The sequence below is a fragment of the Labrus mixtus genome, chromosome 5 (assembly GCF_963584025.1).
Source record: "Labrus mixtus chromosome 5, fLabMix1.1, whole genome shotgun sequence".
NCBI lineage: Eukaryota > Metazoa > Chordata > Actinopteri > Labriformes > Labridae > Labrus > Labrus mixtus.
Genome location: NC_083616.1, coordinates 18,377,855 through 18,396,061, shown reverse-complemented (window position 1 = coordinate 18,396,061; position 18,207 = coordinate 18,377,855). Strand labels below are relative to the sequence as shown.

Here is an 18,207-nt window from a genome sequence, read left to right as displayed (position 1 = left end):
ACAAAGCGATTGTCAGGCTAAAATCTTGAGTTTTGCAAGGGCAGAAGTTCGTGAAATGTTGAGCTGCACGGTTGAGCGTTTTTTTGAAAAAGCTAACTTTGTTTTGGGGTATGATTATTTAACAGTCATTGGTGGCAAGCAGAATTAGAAGAAGTCTCAGGAATCTTTTTTTTTTATTCATGCCAAAAATGTCTGGCCACAATTAACCAACCACAACCATTCTGAATGTCAATTTAGGTCATTTTCTACCGTCACAAAAGCCCTGGACTTGGAGCCCATGAAGCAGAAAACAGCTGATGTAATGGGTTTAAGAAAATCTCCAAGGGGAGTCAAACCTCACCCACACTCTCCCAACGACCCCTCTCCCTCCGCTCCTTCTCTCACCAAAAAAAAAAAACCCCACCACTTACCCACCCTTAAAAACTCTGAAGCGGTCTCTACCAATTGTCAGAATCCAAATATGGTCACTTTTGTTCACAAGTACATCACGATTGAAACTTTCACAGTAACAGTTTGAGATTTTTGATCACAGTTTCTGATGGTGACTGAAAAAAAAAAAAGGAGAGAAAGGGTTTATGATTCACTGATTTAGTGTTTGGTGGGGGGAAGCAGGAGATGAAGGCAAAGGGAAGAGGGAGAAAAAGACAGAAAGGAGGGTGGGAGGGGGAGTAAAGAAAATAAATCCCAGCCTTGGCACACATACACAGACTCTCTGTGCAGGGTAAAGCACAAAAGAAACCTGTAACGCCTCCAGATTCCTTCTAGTCGAGTATCAAAGGGATGCTTTGCTTTAGAACAAGAGACTAGTGGGTGAGATAGGACTGAGTGAGCCAGTGAACCCAGTACTGGCTTGGTTGGGTGCTTTGAGTTAATCTCTCAGATAGGATTTTCCCCCCACTTCTTTTTCTTCTTCTTCTTCTTCTTCTCCTCCACCTCCTCCCTCTCTTTGACGATATCAAAAATGCTCTGAATGAAGGTACGTGTCTAACCTGATAACTGGTCCGAATAAATGCCGGGAGAGGCTTTGAAAACACACGCAGATATGTGTTTGCCGCGTACAAGTTCAGAGGTGGGACAAGTTAGCTCACGGGTCCGTCTTGATTCCTTTAGCATAGCTGCTTTCAAAGACCTGCCAGGATAAGCCAATGAGACACAAAAGCTGCACCATATCAATAACAGTATGTGTTATCCTCCATGAGGGACATCAACTTCACCAACAAAGAAAACGAGACCTCTCTGTGAATAACAGGTTTGCAGTGATTTACAGAAACACGTACTTTGTCTCATATAACCTTTGTTATGATTGTAAATTACCTTAAACATAGACCTGCCTTTTCTCAAATGTAACTTCTTCTTGTCCTATCAGAGTTAACATTGAATATACTGATCCGTCTGTCGTACAACAATCGGCTTTTATGTTGTTAACAGTAATAGCTTAAATGCTAATATATAGCTAAATTGCTGATATATTGGTTGCATGACCACTCTCTGTCCATCAAATCACCTCTTATTCCATCATCATTATTCTATTATTTTGATCCTGTTCTTATTTCCTCTTGGCTCCTTTGAGTGCTTTGGGCTCCTAGATCGAGCTTTCTCCCTGTACACCCCTCCAGGTTGTCAGGAAAGGTGATCGTGCAGCCATTCACAGAACCAAGAGAGCCAGTTACAGACTGAGAGACTTGAGAAAGTGTTGGAGGCTCATCTTAGAGAGCCAGTTTTCACAAGGAAAAAAATCAATCTCTCACCCCTCCTCAACTACTTATTCTTTAGTGTTTTTCTTTAAGGTCAGTGCATTTGAAACTAAATCATGAATTGAATTGCTGGTGACACAAAACACTTTCCACGTGTGGTTTTAATGGAGCCCCCCCGCTCTTAGTCGTCTTCCTCCGAGTGCAGTGCGACCTCAGTCTTCCGACCTGGAAGTGATGTAGGTGAGCACTTCCTCTGGTGCACTTGGAGCCTCAGTAAGTGTTTCCTAAAGAAAACAAGTCAGAGGTGGCCGAAATCTGAAACCAGCGCTAATGCTGGCCGCCCCTCCACCTTGCCTCCTTCCCTCCCTCCCTCCCTCACTCACTAGATCCTGTAGACAGCATGAGAGCAGAGGTAAGGAAGGGAGAAGGGAGTTAGTTCTAACTGTACAAAAGCCACTGTCTGAGCAAGCATTTGTTTTAGTGTGTGAACATAGGCATATTCTGTCACTCTCACTGGGAGGGAGCTGGGATCTTTACCAAACATACTGTGCAGCAATAGCCAATGTTTGGGTCCACCTGGCCTTGCCTAGCCAGACCCTTTACAGACAGCGGCACGCATGGCTAAATACCCAGAGTGTGAGGACGATAGAAACCTGACCTTTTACAGAAAACCCTGTCTGTGTTGTCTCCGGGGAGCAGTGGGATAACAACACCTCTCCAGTTGTAGCCATCACATGCATAAACAAAAAGTCCATGTATATATTAGTGTGAGTCAGTCCACACACAGTCTCTCTGATATCACACTGCAGCGCTTTACTCTGATATACCAAGGCTTTGGTGTGTATTAACAATAACATCCAAAGAGTTTTATACAGGGGAGAGGGAATGGAGCAGCATTAGAGGTAGGTGTTGCAGCTTTTGATTAAAGGCCAGCAGCTGACCATAGATGTTTGTCTCAACAGGCGACCAATCCCACATAGGCTGCTGTAAATCCAAACAGAAACTAGTCTTAGATTTGTTGTTGTTGTTGTAGCTTCTACTGTAGAAATAGGACAGTGGATAGAGTCGGAAAAGAGAGAGAGTGTGGAATTACATGTGCCAAAGGAGCCACAGGTCGGATTTAAACCCGGGCTGCCCGCCTGAAAGGACTACAGCCTCCGTACATAAGGCCCGCGCACAAAACACCACGCCACCGACGTCCCAAGTTTGGCGCTTTTTGTCGTTCTGTAATACACATGTAAGGCTTGTGTCTAGTGCAATGTAAACCTTTTGTGTAAAAATGCCATATCGCAACATAAAGTGATACTGGAAAAATATATCATATTGAAATTGTCGCAGTGATTTCAACCAGCCGTACTGTATTACTGTATTTTTCTCTGGCAAATCTGCCAAAAAGTCCATGGTTCCAGAGTCACAATATATAATTATTTTGCATTTTGTAGTTTTACACCTGCTGTCTTTGGGTTTCTGTCTAATGATTGGACTTAATAAGACACTTGACAAAGTCACCGTGTGTTTAAGGAAAGTAGATTTTCTGGAGAGTGTAGAGTAAACTGGTAGTGGATTTACATCTGATCATTCACTGGAAATAAAATCACGACTTTTAGTCTTTAATTGTTTAACAATAAAAATGTATATGCATAAGTTTAATGGTAAGATACTTCACAACTTCTAAAGGAGGAGTACAATTCGTAAATGCTGCTGTTATATGTCAGTAATTTAAAATCAGCAACAATCTGAGCCTTCAGGGATGGACTTAAAGAAGAGCTGAATGCAATCACAGTGGATATACGTATTCCTTTTACTAACACATATGCACCAAAATTTCAAGGGTCTAGCTGAGGGTGCTGCCATATTGTCCACTCCAGAGGGCAGGGTGGGAGTGGACAAGAGAGGGGGGGGGGGGGTGATATGGGCCTGTGCACTAATCCCATTCCAGCAGGTCGAGCAGCAGCAGCTTGTGCTGCATTCCACAACTCTGGGGGCTTTTGGGGCAGGGAGGGGGGGTGAGCAGCATTCCTCCATGGCCGGGACCATCAAAGACGCCGCCAAACATCAAAGGCCACTCAGAACCTAGGTGTTGATGACTGCAATCCTCCCTGCAGTCCACTTTTAGCAATCCCCAACCCCTTAGTCCTTTTTACACAAGCATACACACACATGGAGCATCTTGAGTGCGCCAGGTATGTGCACGCTCCAGCCTCCCTCCTTCCTCCCTGCGCTCACCAACCATTATGCAGCAGCATTTATCATAGCTCATTAAGTGGTGACTTTGACTTTTATTTCATGGTGAGGTGTGAAGAGGAGGAGACCAGGCCAGGTCGGGGATTACACTGATATTTGGGGCAGTGCCGGTGTAGGTACCAGATGTGCTCGGGTGTTCAGATCGACTCGGGGTCCTGCGCCTGCTAGTGAAGTCACACAATGTGATCGGAGAGTTTATATTTTTCACGGTTTTGTCGGGTCTTTGAGCACAACAGTGACCCCCCACTGACGTTAGGACATTTAATTCGACACCAAAATGACATAAAAAAAAAAACGGAAAAAAGACAAGACTGTGTACATGATGTTCGTCCGAAGTCAAGGAACTACACATCCCACAATCCATTGCGAATTATATCGTGTCTTCTTAAGAGTTACTTTTGTCGTTGTTATAGTTTTTATACCGTTAATACAAGTGTTGTGCTATCTTTTAGTTTGTGTTGTGGAACATATAAACTACACTCACTGGGGCATGACAAGGTTATTAGGCTAGTACATTTCGTGTTAGCTAGCTAACTAACTAACTAGCTAGCCTGCTAACAGGACTTATCTGTTCGCATACGGCGCAGAGGGGCGGGAAACATTGCCATGGTAACAGCAGGCTTAACCAATCAGAAACACTCTATGATCGTGGGAAGTGTAGTACTATGCCCCGATGACATCACTAGCAGGCGCAGGACCCCGAGTCGATCTGAACACCCGAGCACATCTGGTACCTACACCGGCATTGGACGTAGCTACACAGACACTGAATGTAGCATACATGTAGTAGCTTAATGAATTGTCGTGGGGCTGAAATGCTAACTATATAGAGCAGTAGACTGGAAAATAATCGCTTTCACAGCTGATAGTTAATATTTTATTTTAAAGATAATATTTCAAGGAAAAAACGTTCCCACTTTTTGAGAGAAGTTTTGCTGCTCTACTGTTTTCTTTGTCATTGGAGTTCATTCTCTCTTAGGATTTTGACCGTTTGTTAGATAAAAAAAGGCGTTTGAAGATTAGGTTCTCTGTCTAGTTTCTTTGTGGGGGCAAAAAGAGTTTGGTAGAAAATGTATTTTAATTCCCTTTTCCAGTTTAAAATCTCATCTCTTATCTCTAGAAATGTGTTTGGAAGAAATAACACGAGTGCTTGCTGCTCTGCAGTTGGGGCGCTGATAGAATTGTTTATTAATGAGCCCCATATCCCTTTGCTTGTTGTATTGTTAGTCATGCTAATGAATTCAGTGTGTCACCTTGATGCTGACAAATAATGTATGCATGTGTTCACCTACTTTAGTAATTGTCCTCATAAGGACAGCGGCCCCTTGCTCACAGGGACAATATGTTTGCTGGCTGTTGTTACTTTAGCTTTGCACATGGATGCTGTGATCTCTTTTCACTCTCCCCCTTCTCTGTCCAAAATGGTGGCATCCAGCCCAATGTTGACCCCTGAACTTTGTCGACCAGTCCTTTGTTGGTGTCACTCTGGGTTTTAAAGACTGAAGAGCTGAAAGTGACACCATAGAGACTTTTGAGTGTGCACACACACACACATGCCATTGACTGTTTGGGGATGCACTTGCAGCGAGTTAATAGAGTCACAATCTCGGCGTCCTGCTCAGTGTTAAAGCTGTCAACCCCGGAGCCTTGTGCTACATATCAGGACATTTACATGATATTGGGTGTCCTCTACCAGCGTCTGTCGCTCTCTCTGAAACCATGACACTTGTTTGCTTTGGCCGTTGCTATGAGGATGGCGTTGAGGTGATTTTCATGCAAGGTTAAGGAGGGGACAGCGAGTAGTGGGGTTGTGTGTGTGTGTGTGTGTGTGTGTGTGTGTGAGTGTGTGTGTATGTATGTGTGTGTGGGGGTGGGGGCGGTGAAAACAGACAGATGATGCTGCTGCTGCTGCTGCTGCAGACTGCTTTGAGGCTCGAATCACAAAGCGTGCTCAGGGCATGCCCTTGACTCATGGAAATGTTACCAAATTTAAAAAATGAGGTGAATCTTCCGTCATCTATTAAGCTCTTTTATTAAACGTGATTTGAACTTTCTAAAAGTCTAGAGCAAAATAAGTTGTTAATTAAGCGAACTTTTAAAGGACCAATATGTAACTCTTGACACGTTGCGTTCAAAAGTGGTGCAGCAGTCCAAATTCAAAACATTGGAGAGAGCTGTCCCCCCCCCCCCCCCCCCCCCCCCCCACGGCCCCCTCCTCCATAGAGTTGATGCACTCATGGGCTGCCATGTTGTGGACACAGAAGCCTGAGTGTTTAACAAGTTCTTCATTGGCCTTTCTGCATTCGAAACCTCCCTCCAATTTTTTAAAAGCATCTCCATTGTTTATCCTAGTTTGAGCACGTTTCTGGTCGTAGAGCGTATTAGAAAAATGCAGAGGCTTTTTTATGTCGAATCAGTTATATCTAAACCAGTTCGATTCTCCGTTTCCCTCGCTGCTGAGTTGCCGTTTCCCTGGAAAACCTAGGGACATCCAAATAGGCATGTGGTACCCTCCATGCCTTACAACGACCCACCTTCTCTGGACAAAATAAATACAGACAATTGGCATACTGCTGCTGTGTTGTTGCCAGAGAAGCCAGCACTTCACCATTAAATGTTTCCTTAATGTTTGATGCTATAGTAAGGTCATTGTATGATTTAATTCAGTAGATATCTTACATATATGCTCCTTTTTAGTTGATGTTCCACCATTGACAAACCTCACTTTTCCAAGTGCCAGCATTATGTTTTTTTTGCTTCATCACAATCCCGCTCAAAGTGAAGTTGGATGCTGGGCTAGCCTGGCTAATTGTTCTCCGGTCCCACCAGAGAAGACAAAAGGGAGGAAGTCTTCATTATTCCAAGGGAGAAGCCGAGGGATCCCTTTACGGTGATAGTGTTACAGGAGGTGGAGTGTCGGCCCCACCTGTAGGGCCCTCCCAGCTGCTCCGCTGTAACAAGATCCTGCTCCCTCTCTCCTCAAGGCTACCCGCCTGCTTTGAAGTTATTTCTAGTGCTGGGAAAGAGGGGAAGAGAGCGACCAAAGGGGGGGGGGCAAAGGGTGACCGAGAGAGTGAGAGGGGAGGTGTGTGTTTGTGTGTGCGTCTGTGTGCGCGTGTGTGTGTGTTATAGCATGCATTTAAGCTTGTGAGAATATTTGCGCGCACTATACATAGAAGGCTGCAATTCAAAACTCTGCCTCCTTACTTGTGCTCGTTTCCCCTCCGTGTACAGTCTGACATTGAACCTCCACACGAGGGTGAGAGAACTCAGAGAGAATGGTCTATGTTTTGTTGTCAAATTATGATAGGAAAAATAAATGTAGCAACTCCACAGTGACCCCCGAGGATATGGTCTTTATAGGTTTAAGCCAAATTACCCTACACCTGGATTGACAGTTTTTCAGTTCAGGAAATTGGTTAAACAGCTTAGAGAGCAGTGCAGGGCGTTCCCTGAGTGTCCGCATCTTCATAATGAGTCTCGATGTGTAAAGAACTTCTTTCTCACACGTTTAAAGGGAAATGGCTGATATAAACCGCATGTCTTTTTTCCTAACAAATTCAAATTCTCTAAACTTTTCAGATAGTCATGAAGCATCTTATTTTGACATGATAATTGATGTCCATACAGTATCAGACTCTATCGGTTCAGTTATTTAATCTAAGTGTCTAAGATTTACTTTATTCACTTTTTTTACTTTGTTGTTTAACATGCTTCATACATATTAAAGAGTACACACATGCATGCACAAACAGGATAATGGCCCTGCACTAATAGTGGGATGTCAGGGGAGCAGTGCCTTGCTCAATAGCACACCGGCAGTGCACAGGAAGGGAACTTGCACCTCTTCAGTAACCTGTCCCAAGTTGCATATATTGCTACAAACTGTGACTTGCACCGGCAACCTTCCTGTTCCATAGAGTGTGTGTGTGTGTGTGTGTGGAGGGGGGGGGGTAAATGCAGCTTTATTCAAAGCAGTTTGTGAAGCTGCATTCCTAGGTCTTCCAGCTTTCCTTTTTAAAGGACAAACATAATTCCTCAACCTGCTGGTATGGATGGTGTCTGACTCTGCAGGCACAGAATGAACCAGTACATAGTAGTGAGCTGTCGCCTGGAGTCTTCGTGGTATGTTTAAGGTCAGGCTTTTGGCCACAAAGAGGCAGCACAGAAATTGGCATTGTTGCTGGTAGTTCTTTGACAACAGTGTTTCTGGGGCCTTTGATTGGTGGTCCTGGTGGCCTTAACCTTTTCAAGACAAGAAAACTGACTGCTCATCCTCCCAGTGTGTCTGCTTAAGAACCACATCCCAATCCCCACTAAATGATTTCCAAGGCAGACTCCTAGTCTTTGCCTGGTTGCTAGAAGAAGGGTCATCTGTAGATCAAGAGTCTGCTTCAGACTTTGATTTCTTCACTCTGTCTTGATTACATGATGTCTGGAGAGACCCTCAGGGTCCAGACAGTGTGTCCGTGGGCCAGTGAGGATGAAGTGATGATGAAATGGAGGAGATCTGCGGAGATGAAAGCAAGCCAAGGCATTCCACATGAACAGATGGCTACAAGACACTGGGAAAACTTGACCTTTGACCCACGACTGTCAATCAATTGTGACTTACCACATACTTGTTCCAAAACATGAACTTGTAATACACCTATGAGTAAAAAAAAATACCCTCCATGAAGGTTTTTTGGGTGTTTAGTTTTTTTTGGGGTATTTAAAGTTTGTTCTGTGGTAGCTCCCAGGTTTGTAGTTGAGATATCACTGGATGTACGTGCAGCTGATTATGCCAACTTGTAGACTGAAGAACTAAGCTTTCAGGCATCTGTGTGATATTGTTTTTTACACATACTTTTAATTAGGATGCCACATTTCAGCCTCCATTAGTTTGCTATAGTTTGATGAGTGTTTGCTGTTCAAGAGAGGTCATTTGTGTCATTATTACCAAGACTGCAGAGAGGGTTTAACCAGCAGGTTTCTAATTGTTGTAGCATACTGCCATGTTGCCATACAGAGCTAGGAGGGGGATTGAACTTGCCTGCATCCTGTCCAAAACACATCTATTTTGCAGCTGTAGCAGCAGCAGCAGGGACACGTGTATGAGCTGGAGCAATTTGTTTGTTTTTTGTGTTTTAACCAGCAGTTTTGTGTGTTTACATGTAACATGATAGAGCATCTATGTTATGTGCTGCTTTGCATTAAAGCTTTGAAGTCATGATAGGTAGCTATGTGGCTGATCAGTATGGGTCGTGGAAGAAATTCACAATACACTGGAGTATTGCAGTGCTATGATTATCGATAACCTTATCAAGTTAAAAAAAAACAACAAACACTTTTTTTAAATTTACGACTTTTCATCAACTTACCGGTATTTGATGCAGAGGGTGACTTTTGAGTTGTTTCTGAACTCCCACCAGCTAGCAGGCAGTGTGTGATCTATCTTCAGGTGTTTGACTCTTACTCCAACAAAAACATGAACTGAGACAGGAAGAGGGGAGCATCCATTGTTAATGCGAACACAAAGACTACTGGCCTATGGAATCATAAAAAGGTAATACACTGTATGTCCACGCACAATAAATTGCAACAAACTAAATTGTAATCCTGGTACCCTGATACATATCACATTGCCAAGTTCTTGTCAATCCACCTTCCCACTCATTAGTCTTGTGTATATTTTTTTTGTGAGTCCAAATAACAAATAAGACCCCAACAGAAAATTCACCAACACATTGATAATATATGAATTGTTTCAGTAATTGTTCTAGTTAAATAAAGATATCAAGGTCGCTGGTCGCTTTTTTTGTTTTTGCACTCCATCTTTTTTTTATTTGTTTGTTTAGATTTGAAATATCAAGATGTTTGATAAGCTAGTCGTCATGAAAATAATCATTAGTTGATCACAAATTAATTTTAATAACAGCTTCAGTCACTGTTGTGTGATTCATGCTGTGAGAGCAAGTTGCAAATTGTTCCTTCTCCTCGTCTGAATAATCACTGCTTTGTACTTCTTGTGACAGTTACATGAAAACCATGTCATTAGCTAGATCTTCTGAACAGGTGCTGATTGAAATGTGTGAAGTTGGAATCTCTCACAGTGTGTGCTGTGAACTGTGTGAGTCACCGCTAGTTACGAGTTTTCAGTTAACAACATTCATAACGTATCATTTAATCATCTATTATCTGACAGATGGTGAAGATGTGTCTTGAGATGCTCTATGAGGCTCCAGGTTGAGTAATTCTGAGGAGCTTGTGTGGGTGTCTTGTGTGGTTGTTAATGTCTCAACCTTAACATCCTCTACAGTAGCCAACCAACCCTACATCCTGTCCCTGCCAAGAGGCTCCTTTTTGAAGTATTTCCAGTATGTTATAAGGTTCCGAAATATATCACAAATCCAAGTTGACACTTAGGACCCTTTCACAACTAAACTCAAATCTTTTCATTTTGATGTTTTTAAGACTCCAGTAAATGTCCCAAAGTTTTCAAGGTGAGCTGCATGTGTGGAAGCGAACAGCAGATTTATCCAACCCTTACTCATACAAACGAAGCGTTCTAGAAATGTTCAGGTAAATAAAGCCGTTTTCACATATGCACTCTAGGATAATATCTAGATAATTACAGGATGACCGCTCCGGAGATTCTCCCGACCTAGCCATTCACATATGCTCCTCAAAGTGGGGGACTATCCCTGACTATCGGGGGGTTTCCTGAGGTAAGACGTGACGTAAATAAACAACACGGAAGTAGCAGAGTCCGCTACACAACGTTATAATGAGAATATTTGCCTTTATATAAATGCTATGTGTAGTCCAATGGAATGACAACATCCACAGAAGAGAGGAGAACAACATACTGATGAACAGAAAACATCATGCAGCCGTTTAATTACGTGCACGGAGATCATAGTGGTCGCGTGCAGACACTTTAGGCAGTGACTGTATATAAACTTCATTCTCTTCCCATTGGCTTGAGTTGAAATGTCCGGAGTATATGCTGCCGCGTTCAGTCATCAGCTCACTCAGACTTTCTGTGGAAAAATTCCAAGGGGTCTGGCCGGAGAAAATCCGGGTAAAGTCTGCGCAAAAAATGCGGCTGTTTGCGTTCACACATAGCCTAAAGAACCTCCAGGTAGCCAAATCTCCGGAGTTTTTCAGGAGATTTCCGTATGTGTGAAAAAGGCTATTGTCTGAGTAGGCTGCTTTTTTTTTTTTTTTTTTTTGAAGATTTATTTTTGGGCTTTTTATGCCTTTAATGTAGAGATAGGACAGTGGATAGAGTCGGAAATCAGGGAGAGAGAGTGGGGAATGAAATGCGGGAAAGAGGCCACAGGTGGGAAGTGAACCCGGGCCGCCCGCTTGAGACGACAGCCTCCATACATGGGGCGCGCGCACTAACCACTGTGCCACCAGCGCCCCTGAGTCGGCTGCTTTCGATCATGCAAATCTCTGAATCTCTCGACCCAGGCTTTGAACATATTTCTTCTGCCAGACCCAATTACAAAGTCCATTTAAAGTCCAGATAATCTGATGTGTGAACACAACAGGTAATCGTCACAGCCATACACAGCGAGTGAGTGGGGTTCACTGATGACCTTGTTTACGTTGAGTGGAGTTTCACTTCTTTATACTCTTAAGTTCTCATCTCTGTTGCCGGTGCAATGTTTTCCTAACTTGTGTTCGGAGAAATGTCCTTCTAGTACATACTACCCAAGAACCATTCCACTTTACAGAAGAGTACTTTACTTACTCCGGCATGCTCTTCCCAGGCATCTCCTAAAACCCAAACCAATAGAAAATGTCCAACATTGAAAATGCGTCTACCTCAAACAGTCTCCAGCTCAGAAAAAGTCCAGAAAATGTCAGGATCTTAATGTTGGGAAATTGTCTGGAAATTGTCTGGAATTCAGTGGTGTAAGGGGCTCTGTGGCCTGTGACACACCAACCCCATCCCACAGCCCTTGTCACAACTCCACACCACCTCTCTTGGCAAGACTAGCGTGTTATTCCAGGAAGTTGAAAAACCTCCCCCGATTGAGCGGTCGGTTGAAGGCCTGCGCTGGGGAGGGGAACGTTTTGGTGGAAGTTGTGTTGGAGGAGGTCAAAGGAGGTTAGCTGCCCCAGGGAGGTGGGCGGGATGCTTCTCTTCCGGGTTGATTAAGTTCAAGGCAATCGGGCAGTTAGTGGGAGATGCCACGGAGTTACCCCTCGGTCACCCGGGATGTGTTTCGGGCTGCACATTGACCTCTGGACATGCCTGTGCTCAAACAGTGGGAGACGTAAACACATGCACTGTGCAGGGGAAGCAGGTGGGTGTGAGGAGTGGCGCCATGCCCAGGTTTTTCTACTACATTTTGTGTGCATGTGAAATAGGTGCCAGCCCTTCTTCCAATATTCATGAAAGAAAACCCAGTGAACAACAAACCTGCCTGGTTAATCATTTAGCCAGCCTCACAAAGAACATCTTGTCAAAATTGTTTTCGGCTGGCACACGCTTCAGACAAAAAGGCAGCTTTGATTGTTACAGCAGAAACTCCTCCTCCGAGTGACCTAAATGCCATCACAAGAAGTGCTGTAACTCTGTTCTGAATCTGCAGCCTGTATTGATCATTTTAGCTCCGGCAACATTTTTTCTTTCCAATCCGCCTTCGTGCCTTTTGATGTTTGGAGTTTGTGGTGTGTTTTATCCACATGCCTTGTTGCAGTGCACAGCACAATGAGCTCCATGTTTCAGCAAGCTTTTGTACACCAGGAGCGTAATTTTACCTCAAGTTCACACAAGGCTTTCCTGGTCTGTGGTGCAAAACAGGAACAAAATCTTCGTTTGAATATCTGCTTCGTCACAAAGGAAATCATTTTTTTTTATTTAGTAGATCTGGTGTTTTTTTTCTCGTAAAAATGCAGCCATTTGGAGAAGTTAAAAATGCTTTAAAGTCACGCCGAGTCATTTTCAAAGTTCGGTAAAGTGGAAATACAAAGCTGCTGATTATTAGACCATTACTGGGTGTCTTGTTGGAACGGAAGTGCAAGTGAGGACAGCAATTGCAAAACGTGCATAAAGAGAAAAAAAGAAGAGCTCTTTTAAGGCAGAGGCATTGTGAGTGCAGGGGAGGGTGACTGTTTTGGAAGTGCGGGAGGGGGGGGGGGTTATAGGGGTCTGTAACCAGGGCCACCAATAATTTAGTAGCAGAGAGGAAAAAAGGGGAGGGAAGGGGGGGGGGGGGGCAAGAAGTGGTTGTTGTGTGATCAAAGGCTCGGCGAATTTTGTCACAGACAGACGGAGAAGAATGGTGTGGTATGGTGTGACTTGCATTTTGATTTCCTCTTAGATCTGGGGGGGGGGTTGGGGGGTTGGGCTTGGAGAACTAGGTCCCTGTTTTGATCCTATTACCAACAGTTGTGAGGTCACTTGGGAGAACCACAAAGGCCTGGGTGACACTTAACTTGAAAGTGCCCAAAAACTTCAGAAAGCAACTTGAGAAAGATCACTACACTCATTGATGAATTGCATAAACATAACCTAGTAAACACTATCATACATGTGTGGCAGTGCAAAAATATGTTTTTGTCATTTAAAACTGCCCCTCAAGAGGAAGCTAACCCATGTGAGCTTCCTCTACAGGTGTTTTTTTTTTCTGACGGGGGCGGGGTTTTGCAGGGGGTGTAACAAACTTGAGCAACAGGCGGAGTTCAAATCCTCGCCAGGATTTCATTGAGAGTGTGGCCTCTGTAACAGGATATTCATGTGAAAGGCTGCTTCCCCCAGGGGCAGGACAGGCAGGGCAGAACAAGAGCCGCCCCCTTGTGGCACTTTAGGGGCGCCGGATACCCTTCACCCAAAAAAAAAACAAAAAAAAAACAAAAAAACCTGGGTACAGAGGAGTGGAGGAAAGTGGAGCAACAGGGTGTTTCCAGTGGGCTGAACTTGTGTGATGTGAGGCCTATCAGGGGAAGTTAGCATTTGCAACACAAGAGGGGACACTCTCTGTCTGTCTGTCTGTGTGTGTGTGTGTGTGTGTGTGTGTGTGTGTGTGTGTGTGTAGGCACGTTTGCATATGTGCTTGTTACTTCTTTGTGTGAACAGCCAGTAGCTGTGACCCACTTCACTAGATCTCCAGTCTCTGGACCAAACTGAGCTCCCTTTCCTTTTGCTCCCCATCCCTTCCTCCATCAACACCTACATCAACATCTGACAAAAAAAAAAAAAAAAAAAAAAGGAAAATCCCTGTACCAGAGATAATGGTGCAATGGCCAGCCTCTAAAATAACAACATGGTCCACAACAACAACACTGCCCCATTTGGAGTGCAAGAGCCCCCGCACAATGGCTCAGTGTTCAAGACCCAGGGGCACAGCCATCCAAGCTGTTGGACAAGCAGGAGAGAGAGCGAGGTCGTAATCACACACAGTGCTCCTCTTCCTTGTCCTCGGCAGCACAGAGACGGATTGAGCCTCCGCTTCTATCCCCTCCCACACAGATTTTCTCTGCTTCTCGCCCATCATCGTGTGCATTTGCTATCTCAGATGAAATTCAAAACGTTACCTTAGCTGACTGTGATGTGCAGTGTGCCCCTGAGAATTGTTCCTGTTTATATCCATGTTAAATGTGGATATGTCTGAGTTATGCTCTTTTAATAGTTGTCTTTAAGATCCTTTTAGGCTGAAAGGGACAGCATGCTTTGAAATGATTATCGTAAATTTGTATGTGATACATGCCTGTGCTGCTTCGTTCCTCCTGCCAGCCTTCTGCTAATATGTGTCTTTCACAGTACGCCTATATCGCCGCAGTTCTTTTCTCACCTCTGCTTACAGTAGAAAATGTGCTCTGAGTCGATGAAGTGCCAGGCACACAAGGTAACTACATCCTTTGGAATTGTGAAAATGTGTTTTTTTTCGCATCAGGGTAGCCTTGATTCATGGACACATCCTCTATGGTCGCAGTAGTTCTGAGTGATCTACTTTGTAACGAAGGACTAAGGTTGTAATTCACAACTGGATCTCAGTTTTTTTTTTTTTTTTTTTTATGATTCCTCACACTCAAAATTGTCCCATGTGTGGGAGGTCGGAGGAGGAGGATACAAGGATGGGCATTCTTCTTCCAAAGGTGTGATGCAAAATGGAAGACACGATGAAGGTTTAGAACTATAACGGCTCGTTACATCTCTTACTCAGCATCTGTAGTCCGTGCTTTTCTCTGCACTACTTAAATGGATGCTCTCCATCAAATTTCATCCCTTAGGCACTAAGAAAAGATGCTGCACTGAGGAGCCCCATAGCGGCACACGTTGTCTACATTCCTTCCCTATGATTCGTCCACCTGATTTGCATTTGACCCTCTTCCACCGAGCTGCTTCTTCCCAAAAGTCCCTCAGGTCAAGGGCTTGACCCCCCCCCCCCTGCCTTGTGGCACTGAAGTGACAAGGCAGCTTCTGAATATTTTCTTCAATTGGCTTGCTGCAAGACTAACCTGCTCCCAGCGGGATGAATTGGGGTTCAAAGGTCAGGGGGTCAACACAAGAAAGGGTATCTGGGGTCATCAGCAGTGGCCCAGGGGCTAGAGCTGCCAAGGTATCGGCGCCACAGTGCTGGCTGAGTAAGGTGCAGTGGTCATTGGGTTAATAGGATAAGTGGCCTACAGGTCAGTTTGGCCCAGTTCTAATGCTAATACAGGAGCTTGTCTCTGCACTGTTGCCAGGCAGGGGAATTTATCCGGGATTTTGAGATTTCACTTAGTTACAGTTTTAATCCAGCCGTGTTTTAAGTTTTACCTTCCTCCTTAGAGGTGGGGGAAAAAAATGTATGTAAAAATTGAGATTCTTCTTTTCTAAGATTTAAAATCGATTCATAACTTCCAAAAATCGAATTATTCATTTTTTTGGGGGGGCTAATCAGTCACTGCCTGCTAAGTGCTAAGGCTAGCTCTTAAACTCAGAAGAATGCCAAATAGAGCAACACGAAATTCAGCCAGTCTCACAGATGACTGGAGTAGATCCTGAAGTATTTACTAATTCATAAATAGACTTTGAATCCATGGATCAATCAGTGAGTGAGTCACTGTAGGTGATAGGTTGTCTGTCTCGGCAATTGCTCTGGAAAACCTTTTGGCACAAAGAACTGGGCCAATTAAGAGGCCTTAAGTCTAATGAGAGGATGACACAAGGTAGTCAGAAAGACACAGATTGTTAGCATCCACTTGTTAATTTACTAAAAGGAGATTAAATATTCCTGGTATGCGTGCAAGTATGTTCCTACACAATAGCACCACTCTTTGTCATTTGCCGCAGAAAATGTCGAAGTAGACATAACCCACTGTTCCTTAAGTAGAAATGCTGTGAAAACTGCCTCGTCAGGCGATCCATGAAAGCACATTAATCCCAGTTTTGCTTATCTGCTTCTTTTCTCTGAGAGGTCTGCTGGAATGCTTCACCCTATCTTTAGATCCTGCATGATTCTGCCGCACACAGCGAATCCTTTGGTGGCACCTAATGCTCTTAAACTCTTACTTTTTCATCATGAAAACCGGCGACAGGTGGATTATAAATCATGGTTCTCCCTCAAACGAGGAGAGGTTGTGGGGTCGAAGCCGGGGGGTAGCAAATCCATAAGCCAAAGATGCCAAGAACCTCTTGCATCGTGTGGGGCAGCGTTTCATGTTCTCCTGAAATATTTGACATACGATCTCTTTATTGTTTCTCTTCATTAGCAACTTCAGACACATAACTGTGAATGGCTTGACAAGTAAATAAAATGTTTTTCCAGTTTTTGTTGAATCAGTTTTGTGGTTTTCTTTTGATTTATTTCAAGAATCTTCCTTGTGATATGTATACTTACACATTTCTGTTGTCTCCTCCTCAGATGCATCCTTTGGGACTATGTAACAATAATGATGAGGAGGACCTGTATGAGTATGGCTGGGTCGGAGTGGTGAAGCTGGAGCAACCAGAGCTGGACCCCAGTTGTCTCACTGTGCTGGGAAAGGTAAAAAAAAAAAATGGTTCCTAACTTTTTGGAGTTTTTGCAAGTGCCAGTTTATCAAGAATTGCAGCTGGTAACTCACATGCACAGGTCATTTCTTGCAAACTTTTTTATGGTAATTCATCTTCATAAAACTACATGGTTGATATAGATTTAAGGACAGTGGAAAAACATGCACCACACTACACAAAGCATCATTTTGCATCCACATAAGAAAGTATTGTATGAGCTGGATGCAGGACATGCATTGAGATGCCACTGGAGGTGAACCGAGTCTTGACATAAAATGTTGAAGCATCTTGGTATCTTTACAAACATATATTATTCAGAATCAAGTCATAGTGACACCTTAGAGTGTTGAACTAAATTGAGATTTGTGGGACTAGCAGACTGGATGGGACCAGAATTACCAGTTGGTTAAACAAGCTATTCATGTTTCATGTTTTATGTTTTGTCCTCAATGACGATCACATTTTGTGCTTCCGCTGTAACGCTGCCGCCCAAGGCTGTAGCCATAGACTGGCTGTGGCCCCAGTTATCAGGCCTTCTCAGCTCTTTCTTTCGCAAGGATGTAAACAAGCAGAGTGAACAGACAGTGTCCCTTTTGGAGCTGCTCGGTTTGGCAGTGTTTTGATCTAGGAAGTGGAGATAAAGTTATTATGTAGCCTGCGTCAGCTAAAACTGCTATATAAACACTCGACAGGCGCAATGTGTGTCCACATTCAGCACAGGCAATTTGAACTTTTAACTAGTTAATTATAAACGACAATAACTGAAGAAGTGCTATCGAAGTTAACATATTTGTTAATGGATTAGACGTTAACAAAGTTGCATGTTTTATTAACTTTGCCCACCTCTGTCCATAGACAATTTTAACATCTGGTGATACAACTAAAACGAAAGGGGAATAATTGATATTTGCCTGTAAATTATGTCATAGAAGACATGTCTATGTCACAAGCACAACAAAACTATCAGGTTTAATGTCCATGAGCCAGCAGCAGAAATGTTTATTGTCTATAAAAAAAAGTCCCAACATCCAACTTAAAGACAACTTCCTGACTTAATTAAGTCCTTTTTTAAGAATTTATCTTTGATCTTTTGTGGTCGCAGAGACAATTCGTGGAAGGATGATTTTGTTTTATTTTGAGTCTTACTTCCCATTGCTGGGAGAGTTAGGGTGAATCCTTTCCTCTCTTGTCTCTCACCGCCTGCCTGTCCCCCTCCCTGCAGTGCCCAGACCCCTCTGGAGTCTCCGAATGGTATTTTATCATGCTTTAATTAAGTGTTCCTCTTAATGG

General features: G+C 43.6%; 1 protein-coding gene across 2 annotated transcripts in view; it reads left to right on the top strand.

The window, feature by feature from the left end:
* znrf3 (zinc and ring finger 3) overlaps positions 1 to 18,207 on the top strand; it is a 70,229-nt gene that overhangs the window by 21,064 nt on the left and 30,958 nt on the right. For both annotated transcript variants that reach the window (XM_061038370.1, XM_061038369.1), the window contains exon 2: positions 16,787 to 16,909. In XM_061038370.1, coding sequence (XP_060894353.1) covers positions 16,787 to 16,909 — 123 coding nt within the window. The remainder of the gene's footprint in view (positions 1 to 16,786; positions 16,910 to 18,207) is intronic.